General features: G+C 40.5%; 1 protein-coding gene and 1 pseudogene across 2 annotated transcripts in view; both read right to left on the reverse strand.

Moving 5' to 3' along the window:
- Nucleotides 1-6,550: 6,550 nt before the first annotated feature.
- The window catches only part of Mcu (mitochondrial calcium uniporter), a 156,527-nt gene continuing 146,159 nt past the window's right edge, over nucleotides 6,551-16,918 (reverse strand). Inside the window, exons 5-8 of one of the 2 annotated variants that reach the window (XM_051186737.1) lie at nucleotides 13,092-13,252; nucleotides 11,178-11,381; nucleotides 8,638-8,754; nucleotides 6,551-7,342 (exon numbers count right to left, since the gene is read on the reverse strand). In XM_051186737.1, coding sequence (XP_051042694.1) covers nucleotides 7,322-7,342; nucleotides 8,638-8,754; nucleotides 11,178-11,381; nucleotides 13,092-13,252 — 503 coding nt within the window. In that variant the 3' untranslated portion in view covers nucleotides 6,551-7,321. Of the gene's footprint in view, nucleotides 7,347-8,637; nucleotides 8,755-11,177; nucleotides 11,382-13,091; nucleotides 13,253-16,918 lie in introns of both variants that reach the window. The other variant, XM_051186735.1, reaches the window with a different exon arrangement.
- Nucleotides 9,080-9,547, reverse strand: LOC127223996 (cytochrome c oxidase subunit NDUFA4-like; annotated as a pseudogene).

The raw sequence follows: 16,918 nt of genomic DNA on the forward strand, positions 1-16,918 counted from the left end.
ATCCTCCTATTGTTTTTTGTTTTTTCCCTGAAGAATTCCCTGTAATGGGACCTGCGATATCTTATCCAGAGGGAACTCTTACTAAGGGACATCCCCTCACATTAAAATGTTGTTTTGTGATTTCTAGGAACTGGCTTCCTGATGCTGCAGCCATGGCATTGTGCAGTCTCCTCAGTGGGAACAGGATAAATCCTTTTAGTTGGAACTAGCTATTGGGAAGATTTCTGTTTGATGGTCCAGGAGCTGACAAGACACATGAGGTCGTGAGGGGCCTGAGAGGGACTGGTATTCTCTCTCAAGTTTCTAGGTTTGTCTTACTCTGGTCTCTAAGTTTCCTAAACAGACACACCTTCACATAGGCATTACCAACTCTGGCAGCAGTGCCTGGTTTTGCCATGATGCACTTCTTCCCTACATAGCAGAGGTGTTAGGGTTATTTATTTTACCAATTCTCACACTAAAAATAGGGACAGGGACTTAAAATTGGGAACTACCATTAAATTAACAAAATCCTGGAAATTTCAAAATTGCATAGAGTTTTACTCCCCCCCCCCCCGACCTCCCAAGTGCTGGGATTAAAGATGTGAGCTACCACCACCCGGCTAGATTTTTTTCTTTTGACCGAAGAGGGTAACTATGAGGACTCTCACACCTCATATCAACAGGCCTGGTTGAAGTAACTGTAGGTGAAGGTCCCTGGTATTCTAGGCTGTGGGCACTGAGAACCAGCAACTCCAATAAAAGCCAATTCAAAGGGGAAAGATCAAAGGGGTGGGTCAGAAGTTGTCAGCAGAGAGCCTTCACTTAGTGACTGACCTAGTGACTGACGGAGGCATATTCAGAGACCCATGGTCAAACACTGGGCTGACCTCAGGGTGTCCTGCTAAGGAGAGGAGGGATTGTAGAAGCAAAGGTTTCACGGATATCACAGGAAAACCCAGAGAAATAGCTAGCCTGGCTCATTGGAACTCAGAGTCTGAACCAACTAGGGAGCCTGCATGGGACTGACCTAGGCCCTCTGCATATATGTGACAGTTGTGTAGCTTGGTCTATTTGTGGGACTTCAGGAAATGGGAGCAAGGGCTGTCCCTGGTTTAACTGGCTCTTGGGAACCTAATCCTCATGCTGGATTGCCTTGCCCAGATAGAGGATTGAGAGAGGCAGAAGAGGGGAGAAGCGGGAGGAGAGAGAGGGACAGCTTCTGTTAGTATGTAAAATAAGTACATAAATACATTTTTAAAAAAGGACAGTTTAAAATGGGTCTAAGGGAAATAAATTTTCTTTCCCAATCCAACTTCTAAAGCCCCAAAGCCAGAAGCTTAACCCAAAGTTAACCCAAACTTTATTTTCCCAAATTATTGTGGCTTTTTCTTCTAAGGGCATCATTTTGAGAAACTGTTAGTGCCTACTAAGGGCCAGGGGGATGCTAATTACTAGATTGTGATAGTAAATAAGTGGTCCCTATAGGAGATACAGGTAAACAAGGATCTCAACTTGCAGTTAGTTACTTTCTCACCAGGGGGACTCAGGCGATTTGGCCATTAGCAGCAGCTGCTGCTTCTCCTCCTCCTTCTACATTTTTTTTTTTTTTTTTCATTTTTATTGGCCATTTGTATGTCATCTTTTTACAAATTTTTTAATTAATTTATTTTTTATATTCCATGTCGTTAACTTAAGCTGTGGTTTGATGGCAGTGATGGATGGCTATGGGACTCTCATGGCAGGGCAATGATTTTCACAGAAAAAAACAGGCCTCACCGTTTCCTGTCCCTGATAAGCCATCTTAGTGCTTCATGTGTTTTAGAAAAACAGAGGACGTATGCATGAGATAAACCCATGTTTGTTGCCAAGATTAATAGCTGAAGTCAAGGACTTTCACCAGATAGCCTGTGGTTCTATAAACAAGAATCCCAGGGATGGCAGGGTTCTTTCTCACTCATACACACACCCTTATGTTTTTCTCTCTTTTCTTTTAGTTGACCTGCCTTAAAAAATGATTTAAAAATTTAAATATATACAAAAGTCATAAGAACAATGCCAAACATCCAGCAGCAAAGCTCATTAACATTTTAATTTTTGTTCATATTCCACTATGCATTCCTAAGATGTGATCTTCCTTATTTATGTAACCATGAGGTTGTGATTACAGCTATGAAAAGCAGTAAAAATGCTTCTGTATTTGAAACCCTGCCCATGTTTAACTTTCCCAGTAGTTTCAAATGGTCATTTTTATTGCTAGTTTGAGTTGGGATTCAACAAGAGTTTTACAGTATACTACATTTTGCTGTGTCATTTAAGTTCTTATATCACCCTTTCTTCCTCCTCTGTACCATTTGCTGAAAACGTCTGATCATCTAACCATCAGCCTGTAGAATGTTTCGTATTTTGGATTTGACTTGTTTATTGTGTCTTTTAGTCTCCCCACCCCCATAGTTAATGTTATTAGTATTTAAATCCCAAAATACCCTGGTGACATGGAAGGAACTTACCACGTCTCAGCCAAGAGGAAGGTAAATCAGTTTGCTGTTCTAAGATACAGAGCATGGGGCAGCTTTCAACTGATGAATGTACCTGAGATGGGGCAAAGGGGAGATTGCCCAAGGGAAAAATTTCCCGGATAGAGCATGGTGGGAGGTTAACACAAAATATGTGGTTGCAGGAAGGAGACTGCAAAGACCACCAAGAAACAGTGGAAATCCAAGAGCTGAGTCCCAGGAGCTGAGATGGTTGAAGGAGATGGCCCTGTTGAGCTTGCACCATGTTTATAAAAATTATATGCAAATAAGAATTAATAAAGAAGGTAATTTTACATTTCAGTATTATCCCAAGGAAATAACCCAAAAGGTGCTTTGTGGAGGACACCATATGTGACTTATTTGAGAAAAGAAAGATGTAAAGATTGGAGGGATTAAAAAAAAAAAAAAAGCAATGGCATTTGTGTTATTCCCTGTAAAGGTCAACATTGAGGAAGAGGGGCGAGGTGTGTAGGAGCCAGAAGATGGGATGAGAGGCTTTGAGATGCCATCCTGACTTGACACGATTCCAATCATGAACTAATCTCCATGGTTACCTGTACTGACCTGTATAAGACTGGCTCTGTCAACAATGTCACAGGTGGGGGAGGGGCTCATGAGACACTATCTCTTGCTACTAATAAGATCCTGGGAAAGGGGCAGTGCAGTCACTGTCTTTAGTAGTATATATACTGCTGAGCCCTCTGATGGGTGGCTTCATGGTCACACAGATGGCCTCTGGTTAAACTACTCAGTGAGTTACAAAATAAAATGTATAGACAGGAATTGAGAGATAAACAGTTGCAGCAGATGGGAGAGGGATGGGGGTAAGGAGTCAGTCAATATTGTGTACATGTGTGAAATTGTCAGCCAAAACATTTAACTAATAAAAAAATGGATGGAGTTGGGGTGAAAGTGAGTCCCAAAAGCTAAATCTTTTTGTGAAATCCTTCTAAATGAATATAAAATCCAGCCTCTTTATACTTGTATTTGAAGGCATCCATTTGCACAGAGCACCATATCCTGGCCCCAGGATTTCTCACTGGCCCCATGCTGTGTACCAGTTACATACTCACCAACTCTTCAGCTGGTCTAGTGTTGGACTTTGGGACTCACTGGAGTCATGGCACATGTGTGATCAAGCTTCCTTCTCTTCCTGTTCTTTCTCTACAGTTCTCCTGTTCTGGTCCACAGTCTCAGCAGAATCATCAGTGGTGCTTGTGGGACACCAACTGCCAGCTGCACAGAGATCTGAAATTTGCATTTCTAGCAGTTTCTGGGAGGTAACGATCATTCTTGATGACCCTCTGCAAGTCTCAGCTCTAGAAGACACTGCCTCAGTCAACTGTATTGCTCTACTCAGTGATAGATCAATGCCAACCAGCCTGGCTCTAGCAGGAATTCATAGCTTCATAACATAGCAAACTATTCCTAACATAAAGCTGCCACTGGAACAGCTTTTAAATGTTTAGTTTGGTGGCTTTACATTTATTCTTTTGTGCAGCCATCACTACCAACTATCTCCAGAACTTCATCTTCTCAGTGAAAACTCTTTAAAACAGTAACTCCCCATTCTCTGATCTCCCCCCAAAATATTACTTATATTTCTGTGAATTTGATGTTTCACATAAGTAGAATCATGAGGTGTTTTTTTCTTTTATGATTTTTTTCATTTATTATCATCAAAGTTCATCCATGTTACAGCATGTCAGAATCTCCATCTTTCATGGCTGAGCAGCGTCCCATGTCCATTATATTTAGAGGCTTCATCTGTCCATCTGCCCCTGGAACCTTGGCTGCCACTCTGCATAAATAATAGCATGTTGATTGTTCACTTGTATTTCTTCCATTCTTTGGCCAAACTAAATAACATTGTCACTATCTGAACCCTCACATTCTTGCTGACACATCCAGAGGAGTGGGATTGCTGAATCACACATCTATTCTGCTTGCTTTCATTGAGTATCTACTTTTTATTGGATAATCTGCAAAGCACCATATAGTAAGCTCATACCTTATCTCAATTATTTCCCATACAAATCCCACGAGGTAGATATTACACCCACATCTTACAGATAGCACAGTCAATGCAGAAAGAATAACTAGTTGCTACTTCCCATGTCTCCAGCCCCCACAGGCAAAGTAGAACAGAATTTTGTATACAGTGGCCCCACATCTTCACCCTTCCTTTACTTCAGCTGTGCCCAGTGAGACTCTGTAAACTGCAGGGAGATGGACCATTACTCTATAGGCTCTCTGAGCAGCCGCTCATTCTTCACAGAGAATTAAATACCATGTTGTTTTTTTTTTCTTTTTTCTTTTTCTTTTTGATGTACCTTTGACAATGGTGGTTATCCATAATAATTTCTTATTTAGTTAGCAATCTTTATAAATCTGATTCAATTTCTGAAAATAATGGATATTTGATTTATCTCTGAATAGCTCTTGATTACTAGGTAATCAAGGTAGAACGATATAAAAGTGATTTTCCCTTCCTGTATATTAAAAGGCAAGGATATCAGATATAACAATGCTTTATAATGACTATACAGGTGACATTGGTGGTTCTGGAAAATTGGGAATAGAATGTCCACTTACATTATGGAAGAATTATTGACACACAGGCTTAGGAAGAAAGCTTAATTTGATACTACTATTTTTAAAAAATAAAAATCTACTTTTACTTATTTTGTTGTTTTTTGAAACAGGGCTTTACCCTGTAGCTCTGGCTGTCCTGGAAGCTGCTGGTCTAGAACTCAGAGACCTATCTGCTTCTGCCTCCTGAGTTAATGCTGGGATTAAGTATGTGTGCCACCACACTCAGCCTATATAAATAAAATCTAACTTCAGACAGAAAAATCTTCCTAGCTACAACCACAGGAAAGCCAGTTTCTTTCTCATTTTGTTTTAAAGAACAAGATGCTTTGATTCAAAAACTGAGTAAGTATTTATTGTTCCAGAAGGTGCATTGCTTTTTATACATATTTCATAAATGATACAGGGTTGTACATGTGTTCAGCATTTTTCTCAGCCCACCCCTTACCTCCCACACCACCCAGAGGATTGCCATTGCACTGTGCCTTCCTTCTTAAGAACCTGCACACAAACAGGATGAATGGTTTAAAAATAATCCAAACAACAAAAAGAGCCGAGGGAGAGGTTGAACAACGGGAAGGAAGTAGGAGGCTGGGGACTGACTGAGACATGCATCCTCTCTGTGTCATGCCAGTGAAGGGTGGTGGCACAAGAGGCAGTCCCGGCTTGTCTTCAACCTCTGCAAGGCACCTGGAGTCTGGGTTTGTCATTTGAAGGGTTTCTTTCATACACTATGACCCCAAAAGGAAGAGGAGATAAATAATTCCTTGCCCCACAAGGAGGAATGAATTATGTGGGGGGGGGGGACAAAAAAAACCCAACCAATCAGCTGTGTGGCAAACCCCCATCATTCTTGCTGTCCTGCCCCCGAAACAGTTAAAAACACAACAGTAGATAGAGATTTCTTAGACTTTTTGTATGCAGGCGCCATCTGGAAATACAGTAGAAAACATTTTGATAGAGTATAGTCTCTCAATTTAAGATTAAAAAACAAAAAACAAAAAACAAAAAAAAAAACAAAAACAAAAACAAACCCAGGGTGGAGTGGAGAAGGTAAGCTAAAGGAAGCCATAGAAAGGTATTTGTGTACAAAGATAACTGCACCCTTTGAGATCCGCCCTTGATTTACAGCAACTGGAGTGATAAGAGTTGGGAGGGCTCACAATGATGAGGAAGCATGTGTCTTAGACTAAGCAAGGTTATCCTGGCCCTGAATCAGCTATGGAGCCATGATTCTTAACTGATTTGTAAACCTTACACCCTCTCCATTTGGTGACACAAATGAACACAGGCCCTCTGACCTGTGATGTGGAGGAAGAGGATTGGTACATAAAGAGGAAATAATTTCCTTCTTTGTAAAAAACAAAACAAACAACCAAAAAAAAAAAAAAAAAAAAAAAAAAAAAAAACCAAAACCAAAAAAACAAAATACAATTAAAACTTCATGCAGTACTGCCAGTGATTTCTAGACATCAATTCAGAGCCCTGGGAGATAGACATGAGAACTCATGTCAAGATAATCCAACTGTCAAGCATCAAACAGTCATAAGTTGATTCCTATGATTATTTGGATAAAAGTAGTGAAACCAGCAGGTATACATAAGTAGGTAGCTGGTCAGAAAAGGGACCCAGGATGAAGAGATTCTTGCTAACTTCACAGAGTCTGGGTCCAGCTTAAGATGAAGGCTAACCTCACTGGCTCAGACTCTGCTAACCACAATTCATAATGATTTGCTTTCTTATATAGTTTATTTATTCCTATGTCAAAATAAGAAACTTTAAATTAAAAAACAAAAAACAAAACTAGATATGAGTGGGGTGCTGGTGTGTTAGTGTTTTGCAGACCTTGCAATGATGCAAGAGATGAACACCCCAACATCTCCCTTGCTTTGTTCTCTCAGCTACAACTTTGCCTTTCTCATTTGGAAACGGAGATGCTTAAGACAAGATTCACTAAGCCCTTTGCACTTGTATTCCACCATGCCTGATCCTCAGAATTTAATGTCCCTTTCTTCCCTAAGATCCTTTTTGTCTTTTGTTTTGAATTAAAGGTAAGAACCCTCTCCCCCACATGGCCCCTGCTTCCACCTGCAATGCTTTGATTAAAAAGGCATGAGTTATAAACAGGTGCTTTCTGCCAGGATTCACGCTCTGAGCAGATCAGTCCTTTTCTCCGATCTGTCTGAGGGGCAGATGTATTTGCAGCGGGTCTCTCAGTCTCTTAAGGTCCATTTCTGCCTAAAATAGAGACAACAGGTGAGGAAGGGTGGCCAGTGGCACTTTCAGCAATATGCCTGCCTATGGAGAAAGGGAACAGCTTCTTCGTAATTATTACAGTCAGAAGACCTCCTCAGGGACTCTGAAAAGCGGAAGATAAATGTCTATCCTAAGGCAGAGTTGTCCAGCCTCTCAGAAGAGCAGAATGGTCAGGCAGAATAAAGACCCCAGCCTAAGAATGCAGGGACCATGTCAGACATCTGTGACACATTCCTCCAAAACAAAAACCTTTAGGAGAAACAAAACCTTAACCTCTGCCATTTAAGACTTTGTTTATTCAATATCTACTTAAGCATTTTACTCAGTCAGTAATTTTTTTTTTCCTTTTGAGATAGGTCTTTCTATGTAGCCCTGGCTGTCCTGGAACTCACTGTGTAGAGCAGGCTGGCCTTGAACTCAAGAGATCCACCTGCCTCTGATCCACCTGGGTCTGTCTCTGGAGTGCTAGGATTAAAAATGTGTGTTACCAGGCTCTGCTTGACTTGGCTGTTGCTTTTTGACAGTCTCTCTCGGTAGCCTAGGTTAGACTGAAACTCACAGCAGCCTTTCTACCTCAGTGCTAGGATTATAGGTGTGAGTTTTCACGCCAGCTGGAGCAGTGTTAAAAGGAGGATGTGCAGCCAACTGAAGCATCTTCGAAGCATCTCACATGCTTGGGCCCCACCCTTAAGAGTTGTATTAATTAGCTGTGGGCAGGCTTGACACACCTATATTTGAGATTTGGGACTTTCTATTTTCTCATCCACCTAAGTATGAAAACTAGAGGTGGTGTGATGGCACACTGGTACCAACCCAGTTCCAGTACCTGAGAGGCTGATCCAGGAGGATCACTAGAGGCAGAGGCCAGCCTAAGGCACACATCCAGATATGTCTCTTAAACAGCAGCAACAACAGCTGGGATGTAGCTCAGCTGACCTGATCTCAATCCTTGGCATCTCATAAACCTGATATATAGTAAATCCTAGCACTTGGAAGGTAGAGGCAGGAGGATCAGAAGTTCAGGTCATCCTAATCACTATATAGTGAGTTAAGGCATAGCCCAGGTTACAGAAGATAGTGCCTTAAAATAAAAAACAGAAAAAAAGTCCTTCTAATGAGAATTGTCCACTGCTAAAGTTTTTATTAAATACCTTTACCCAGGACACAGTGGCTGGATCCCTCCTTCAGGCTGCCCATCTGAAGAACTATGACTATGGGTAACAATGATGCTATTTAAGATGGGGCTGGCTCACTTAATTCTTCTAGAACTTACCTGAGCAATTGCATCCTTGAGTTGATTGTATTTCTCTAGATCAAAACGTGACTTTTTGGCTCCTTTATGGAAAAATAATAAGTATTGTCTGTCTCTGGCTTCTGGATAAACATATTCCTATGAAACAAAGGAGAAATTAGCTCATTAGTCCTCACTAGTAGTACTCTAAAGACATTTATTAACTATTGATTCATTATTAACATTAGTTAGACTCAACGAAATATGCATACATAAAGACAGACCAACATGCTGCGTTACATATTTAGTTATTTCTTAAACATTTGTTTGCCTTTTGTGTTTTGAGATCAAGTTCCCATATGTTTCCTGGGCTGGCTTGATCCTGGGCTCAAGCCATCCTCTTGCCTCTTCCTCCCAGCAGCTGGAACTACAGACACTTGTTGCTGTGGCAGGATTTGATTGTTCTTTTTTTTTTTTCTTCAAGTTTCAGAGATTTATTCATCAGTGTAATACACTCCAAAAAACTGACATGATTTCATGCATTCAGAGGAGTACTTCCTGATTAAGTGGAAAACTGTGCGGATGGCTTCTGAAAGACCTTCATTACAAGCAGCTTTATGAAGTTCATGGTTTAGAAGTCGGGGCCTTCTTTCTTCAGTCTGCTGTAGTCCACATTCACTGAGTAGAATTTATATTGTTCATTGGGACAGCTTGTTCCAAGGCTCTGAGTTATTTTTCTTGTCCCAGCCGACATCTGGATTGAACAATGCCAGGCTCATTACATACAGCGCTGCTTCAGTACCTCCCGCTCCAATAAATATGAAGAGAGGAATCAAGCTGGGATGCTTCTTGGTTTGCCCGATGATCTGATGGAGCATGTTTGCGGCAGAGGCCTACCTCCACGGAGACAGGAGAGCAAGCGCAGGACACACACCAAGCAGTTCTGCAACCCGGCAGCTTTATTGTTCTTTTTGTCTATTCATTTCTTCTTGCCACTTGGTAATGTACCATAGCCCACATCACGGTATGTATCATCTGTTCTACCACTGCCAAGCTGGGTGTGCTAGCATGCCTGGATTCACTGAATTTTATTATTTCAAGTAATTTGCCACCATACAAAGAGGCATATCACGGTAGCAATTTAGAAGAATTTAGATGTCACTTAACAGTCATTTTGCTCTTAATTCAGCTAGTGTTTCTGGTCAGAGGTGTGACCAAATGTTTACTACTGCTATGTCACAACTTGTCACTTGGGGGCAGTAACAATATTCTGGAAGTGGAACATCTAACACACAGGATGGATACAGTATTAAAGATAGATGGTACTGGAGAAAGAGCTGCCACTGTGCTCCAGACTAACATCGAATTAACAGGAAGCCCTAGTGAACAGGTACAAAGAGGACTTCTCAGTGGCAGTAATCACCTCCCCCACAGCCTAGCTCTCCCAGCTCAAGCTGGCCTAGAATTTTCTATGTCGACCAGGATGACCTTGAATTTATAGCAATCTCTTGCCTCTGTTACCTAAGTCACAGGAGCACAGCAGGGCCTGGGTGAGCCTTCAGAGGACACAGGCACTTTACTTCCCCTCCTCTATCAGGTATGTTTGGGAGGCTGAGAAAGGTTATACAAAATTCCCATGCTTTTGTTTCCTCACACATGCCTAGGTCCAAGATCACTGATCTAATAACAGGAGGAAAATGCCTTGTTCACAAGCACCCATGTAAAACTCAAGAAGCAACTCTCAGCCTGCTTTAGGCACAATTTGAAACTGGTGAGTCCTGTGTGTCCTCACTGCTTTAAATGTTTCTTATTCAAGGCAACGCTGGTTAGATCCAGTATAACACACATCATGACAAGTGCTTACAGGGGCTTGGTGGTGGAGTGTGTTTAGCAAATGAGAGGCCCTGGGTTCAATCACCGATACTATATTAAAAAACCCCATACTTCATCATGCTTCTCACAATGATACCATGGATTTCATGACACTTGAACTGAAACTGTCAACAAAAGCTGGTTCTAGATACTAGTATTTACTAAGGTGCCTTGGCTGATAAAGAATAGACTGAGGGTAAAGTGGCCGAGTTCTTATGGTTCACCTTTCTTTTATTAAGTCAAAACATCCTTGAACATATACAGAAATAGCTTAGAGTTTAGTTTATGCATTCAGCTAATTACAAGGAATTCTCCATTCTGAAAATTCAATAAAAACTTGGGTGGCATACATTTATATGTAAAATATTTACATAAATATATAGAAAATCAAGCCATTATGGCTGAACATGTAGGTCAGTGGCAGTGTTTAGGAGGCCCTGGGTTTGAACCTTAGCATTGTAAAAAAGTATTATAAATAAATAAATGTCAAGCAAAAAGTTGAACACATCCCCTACAGTGACATACTCTTCTGTTCTCACTTGTCTTATTACAATGTAAATTCTGGAAGCATCTATGCACATGATTCATAGCGACTAAGGTGTCCCTCTTCATCTTTAGCACCTACAACAAACAGTGCCAGAACATAACTGAGAACTGGTCTTGAAAACTCCACTCCTGGTTTGAAAAGAGACCTGGAGAGGAATCCTTACCTGGCGTGTCATCACAAAATATGCATACATGGCCATGGCACTTCCATATGTGATGAAATAGGTGACCGGCTCCATGATGTCCCAGGAGTATTCCCACCAGGTAAGCCGGGCCAAAATGCCAAACTGCGTGGCCATGTAGGCGAGGCCACCCCATAGCACCAGAGTTGTCCTTTTCTCAGCTTTCCTGCTAATTTCAATTCGTACCTGGTGGGCACACGTAGACAACTTTAAGACACCTGCTTTGGAAACAGCTTATGACACTTTCAAACTGCTCTACGTTCACAATGGAATGGGGCTTATCAACATGCTGGACTCGATGCCAGCAAATGTAACCTGCCTCCTAAGTAACGTTGGTGGTGTTCACTGAATACAAACAATGTCTACAGGGACAACTAGGATTTCCGTGTGCTTTCTTCAAGTTTTACCTTAGAAGTTGGTGGGAATATGAGTTTCAACAGCTCTTCATCCAACTGCAAGGCTAACTTTTTAAAGAGGAGAATAAAAGTGGCCATGTTCTCTTGCTGGTGTGTCAGATTCCATCTATTGTTAGTTTTAATTCACATTTATTTCAGGTCAGAAAGAGGAAGTGAGTTGGCACAAACTGTGGATTCTGGGCAAACATGTTCAGGCTGAGATCTGCAGGATGTCACTAGCTTTCTTATCAAGCTCATGGCTCATGGTAGATGACATATAGTAACAACTGTCCTTAGGAGAGCAAAGGCACATTATTGAAAGGACTTACTCCTTTCTTCAATCCCAATTATTCAATTTCTTAAAATGAAAATATAGTCACATGCTACAAAACAATGTTTTGGACTGTGAAGGACTGCATATATGATGTGCTTCCATAGAACAGTATATAATTCACATGTGTCTGGAGATGCTGGAGTAAGTAAGCCCACTGTACTGTTGACACAGGCAAGAGTGGCATGATTCTTGAAAGTAATGAACAGCTATGCTACTGGCAGCAGTATTTTCTAAATGATACTCTCTATTGTTTAATTTTAGAGGTGGTTATATAAGCCTCATATATGTAGGGTCACCACATCTCTGACTGAATTAAGAGGTCATGCTGAGTGAAGACGTAGACTGTCTAGGTCTATGCAAATACACTCTGTGAGATTCTCACAATGAAGTCTCTTACAGACATTTCTCAGAATGTATCCCATTATTAAGTGAGCGATGGCTATACCTGCAATATCATAAAGATTCAAGCTAACATGTTCACTGTAATAGATTATAAAGCATGTAAAGGAGAAAAGTCAATCATGTTCTTTGTTCTTTGTGTATAAATACAAACGTGCACATGAATATGAATAACACATTATATGAATAATATATTTAAAAATTTAGGACATAATGGTCAATGAGATGGCTCAGTGGTTAAGGGTGTTTGCCGGCAAAGCTGATGACCTGAGTTCAATCCCTGGTACCCACATTGTAGAAGAAGAAAACTGATTCCTGCATGTTGTCCTCTGCACTCTGCATGTGCTCACATGGCATGTGTGTGCCCACACAGTCACATATAAATAAATACATGCAATAAGAACCTCTCTGGAACATATCCACACTGTTTTTAGGATTTACTTTCCCTAGCAATGATATTGTCTATAGTGAATTAAGTTTACATAACAGTATTCCATACACTATTCAGTCATAACTTGGCCTCCACTACATTCAGGAGCTCTCCAGGTCAGCAGTTACTCTAGTCTTTGTATTAGCAGTGATAAAGGTACAAATGCACCTCTGGAATCTTGGTCCAGACAATCCCCCTTTAAGTCCTTTTTTAGCTCTGACTGGAACTTTTTGGATGGTTCAGAACCAATAAGCTAATGGACTAATTTGAATAAGTGGACTCAAGTATGTCAAAGAGATGCCACATGGGATGGAGAGGAATTCTGAGGGGGTTCTCACCTTCTCTAGGGGGGCCAGCTGCTGCTTAAGGTTCTCTAACCTCTCCACAAGCTCCCGCTCCTTATTGAGCTGATGCTGCTCGATGCACAGCGTGGTGTAGAGCTGCTGGACCAACGTCTTCACATCATTCAGGGTTGCTGCGTTTTCATGGCTTAGGAGGTCTAAAAGAAAGAGGTTCACAACTTTGGTCAGGATAGATTGTGTGCGAGAATAATTTTTTAAAAATCTTAAACAAATAAATAAGCAAACAAATAAAATAACAACTGAACATCTTAGCTAAGGGATGGTGCTGTGGGTGAGGGTTCCTGCCGCCAATCCTGGGGAACAACATGGTGGAAAGAAAGAACTGACTTCCACAGGTTGTCCTCTGACTTCCACATGTGTGCAAGTGTGCACAAGTGCACACACTCAAGGTACATGCACGTGCATACCTACATAAATAAATAAATGAATGAAGAATTGCTATTCTCAAATCTATGAGGCAATAACAAGGTCATGAAGCAGGCCCATCCATTATGGGAGACCTTCACCATTAAACTGAATAACAGTTTTTAAAATATCAGTCTATAGGGGCTGAAGAGATGGCTGAGCGGTTAAGAGCACTGGCTGCTCCTCCAGAGGACCCAGTTTCAATTCCAAGCACCCACATACCAGCTTACAATTGCCTATAACTACACTTCCATGGGAATCTGACACCTTCATATCAATGCACATAAAATAAAAAAATAAATTATAAAAAATATCAGTCTATAAATCAAGGAAGTAAATTCACATGAGGGGGATTCCAAAACTTTGGAATCAATACTCATTATTTTATTCTTGGAAGTTCAAGTACTATGAATACAGTCATGAACAAGGGAAGTGAAAAGGGTAATCCCAGTGGTGGCATCGCAAGGGAGCTTACCCAGCATCTTAGGCCCTGGGCCGGATTCCCAAGACCTAAAAAACTCAATAGTACCAACAGATGGACAAGCACAAAAAACTTGGGACACAAGTTCAAAATCAGTTAGGAGGGTCAGGATCAGCCTCACTGTGAGTCTTTATTAAATGGTTAGTCTACAACTTATCTGTGGACTTGACATTTTTCTCAATTAATATATAGCACTTCAAATTTGCAAATGTAAAGGCAATAAAATAAAATAAAAACACCATACATAACTGTAGTAATATTAACAACATATGCCTCCCTCAGCACACTGGCCAACTTCTAGCCCACCTTGATTACCAAAGACTGAGAATAGCTGTTTGGGCCCCAGTATCATGCTGTAAAGGGCACAGAGTTATGAAAATGATCAAAAAGGAGAAAGATTAAATTTCTTGATTCAGTATATAGGCACCAAAAATCTAAAATGTGTTGAGGCTCTAATAAAAATTCAGCTACCTTCCCAGCCCTAATCAATCCTTTCCCAAACCAAAATTTGGCTCTGTGAACATGAACAATCTGTTTCTGATATCCTTCAGTATAGTTATCATAAAAAGTTAATCAATGAAGAAATCAATGTAAGCCAGAGAAGGGGAAGAGCCGATGTGGTAGAATGTCCAACATGGAACCTTCCAGAACTTCAGTAAATGTGTTTGGAATCAATGGCAACAGAAACAAAAACACTGAGTTCTAGAAGGCATCCATGACAAAGGATCCTCTTGCAGCAAGGCTGAAAGTTCACATTGGAATACAGCTATATCACACAAGGATACTGCATTCTAGAAGCTGTTTTTTTTTTTTTTTTTTTTTTCTGTGACTATCCAGAACATTGCTGTGGCATGATGGAACCCATAGATCCTGACTTCAAGGTCAGGAGCTGAAGTAAAATGAAACCTCCTACTACTCCCTCTCTGCAACGCAGTTCTCTTCTGAAAAGATACACCCTGAAGTTGATATGAATTTCCCATGGTTAACAAAGTTCTCTCCCGAATAGTATCCTATGCTGAGCTGTCCCCACCAGCTCTTTGAATGCCTGGTCCCAGTCGGTGGAACTGTTTAGAAGGCTCTCTGACTCCTGCTTTTGAATAATGATGTGAGCTCTCAGTTGCTGTCCCAGTTCCATGCCTGCCACTGCCAAGTTCCCTGTCATGATGGTCTTGGACTCTAACTCTGGAACTGTAAGCCCAAAGAAACCCTTCTCTAAGATGCCTTGGTCATGGTGTTTTATCACAACATGTGTAAATGTGGTTGATATTTGTTTTACAATGAAGGAAATTTATATCAGAAAATCATTAAAAAGGTGGATTAGTTTAAAAATAATCTTTAGCCTATGGCTTCTACTATGTAGAAGATTGGTTAATTGATAAGAGACAGTGCCTCATTATGTAGCTCAGGCTGGCCTTGAATTCATCCCATGATCCTCCAGTCTCTGTCTTCTGAGCTAGAATCTCAGGCAAATACCTATATGACTGCAAAACTTACTTTTTAAAAAAAAAAAAAAATATCAGTTGTCCTGTGTTTATTGTGGCACCACATCATGTTTTTCTCTCTGTTAGGCTGATGTTGTAGAGTTTTTTCCTCATTTCACAGACATAGAAACACTTCTAAACATTTTTAAAAATTTCTTTTAATACCTTTAATATCTTCCTTCTTTAAACCTTAACTTCAGATCTACACTCCACTATCACAACAGCTCTACACATTTTCATGACATACAGGCAACTACACCTTTCTGATATATGTTCAATGCTGCATGTTAACTGTGGCAAAATATGGAGACGTAAATCATAAAAAAAGCAGTGAGGTGTCCAGAGACGCATCCAAACAGATACAGCACAAAAGCCATGGGAAAGGAGGAGGCATTCCATATGAACCGGCATATGAGGTCATCTTAGCCTCCTACTAGGTAGGAGAAGCAATTTAGTTAAGCTTTAAAATGAACAATGTGTGAAATTGTAGTGTGTTTCCAGGAATACCTTTGTCTGAGAGGCTCTGAGTCAGGGCTAAGCAAAAGAGAAAGCTAAGTGAGATTTTTGGAAGGAGGAAGTGAATCTAAAGGCATCATGTCTTGAAGGGTGCTGAGGCTGGAAGTGAGGCTGAGGTTGGGAATGAGGCAAACACAGGATGTCTGCTGATACCAGCTGCACTTACTCTCTCCCACTGTGGCAGGTTACCTCTCATCCGCAGCATTTGTTGTTTAACAGCAAATTCAGGCCCATAACAAGATGCAGACTTCTAAAAATGGTCTGTCCAATATGGGAACCACTAGCCACATGCTTCTGTTTATTTTTAACCAATTATTTATTTTAAACTGACAAGTAAAAAGTATATACATTTATTATCAATATGTTATTTTGAAATATGTACGCAGTGTGAAATGGCTAAATATAGATATTATAGATATTTATTACTTCACATACTTTTTTGTAATGAGAATACAAAATCTACTCAACAACACAATACAATGTTTTAGTGACAGTCACCCCACTTGAACTTACACAACTCTGGATTTTTTTTTTTTAATCTTCTGACTAACAATTCTGTAACTTCCCATTGGTTAAATTTAAATTACTTGAAAAATCCAGTTCACTAATTACAGTCAATTTACTTATGGCTACTATATTGGACAGGGCAGAAACATAACTCAAAGTCCTGTGCCAGAAAGTTCTATTAAATAACACAGAAGAATTTCTTCACCTATAGTAAAGCACTTCATCTCCAGCCTCCACTAAAATCTCCATGTGTGTGGACTTCCTGGTTCCCTAATGAGCTACCAGTTATCCCATGGTGCCACCGCTTCAACATTTCTGACTTTTCTCTGATCCCCCAAGCTCAACCCCTCTTCCACAGCTCCAGTTATAATTTGTAAAAGGTCTTTCTCTTATATAAGTATTTTTATGCATGT

The sequence above is a fragment of the Phodopus roborovskii genome, unplaced genomic scaffold, assembly GCF_943737965.1.
Source record: "Phodopus roborovskii unplaced genomic scaffold, PHOROB, whole genome shotgun sequence".
Lineage (NCBI taxonomy): Eukaryota > Metazoa > Chordata > Mammalia > Rodentia > Cricetidae > Phodopus > Phodopus roborovskii.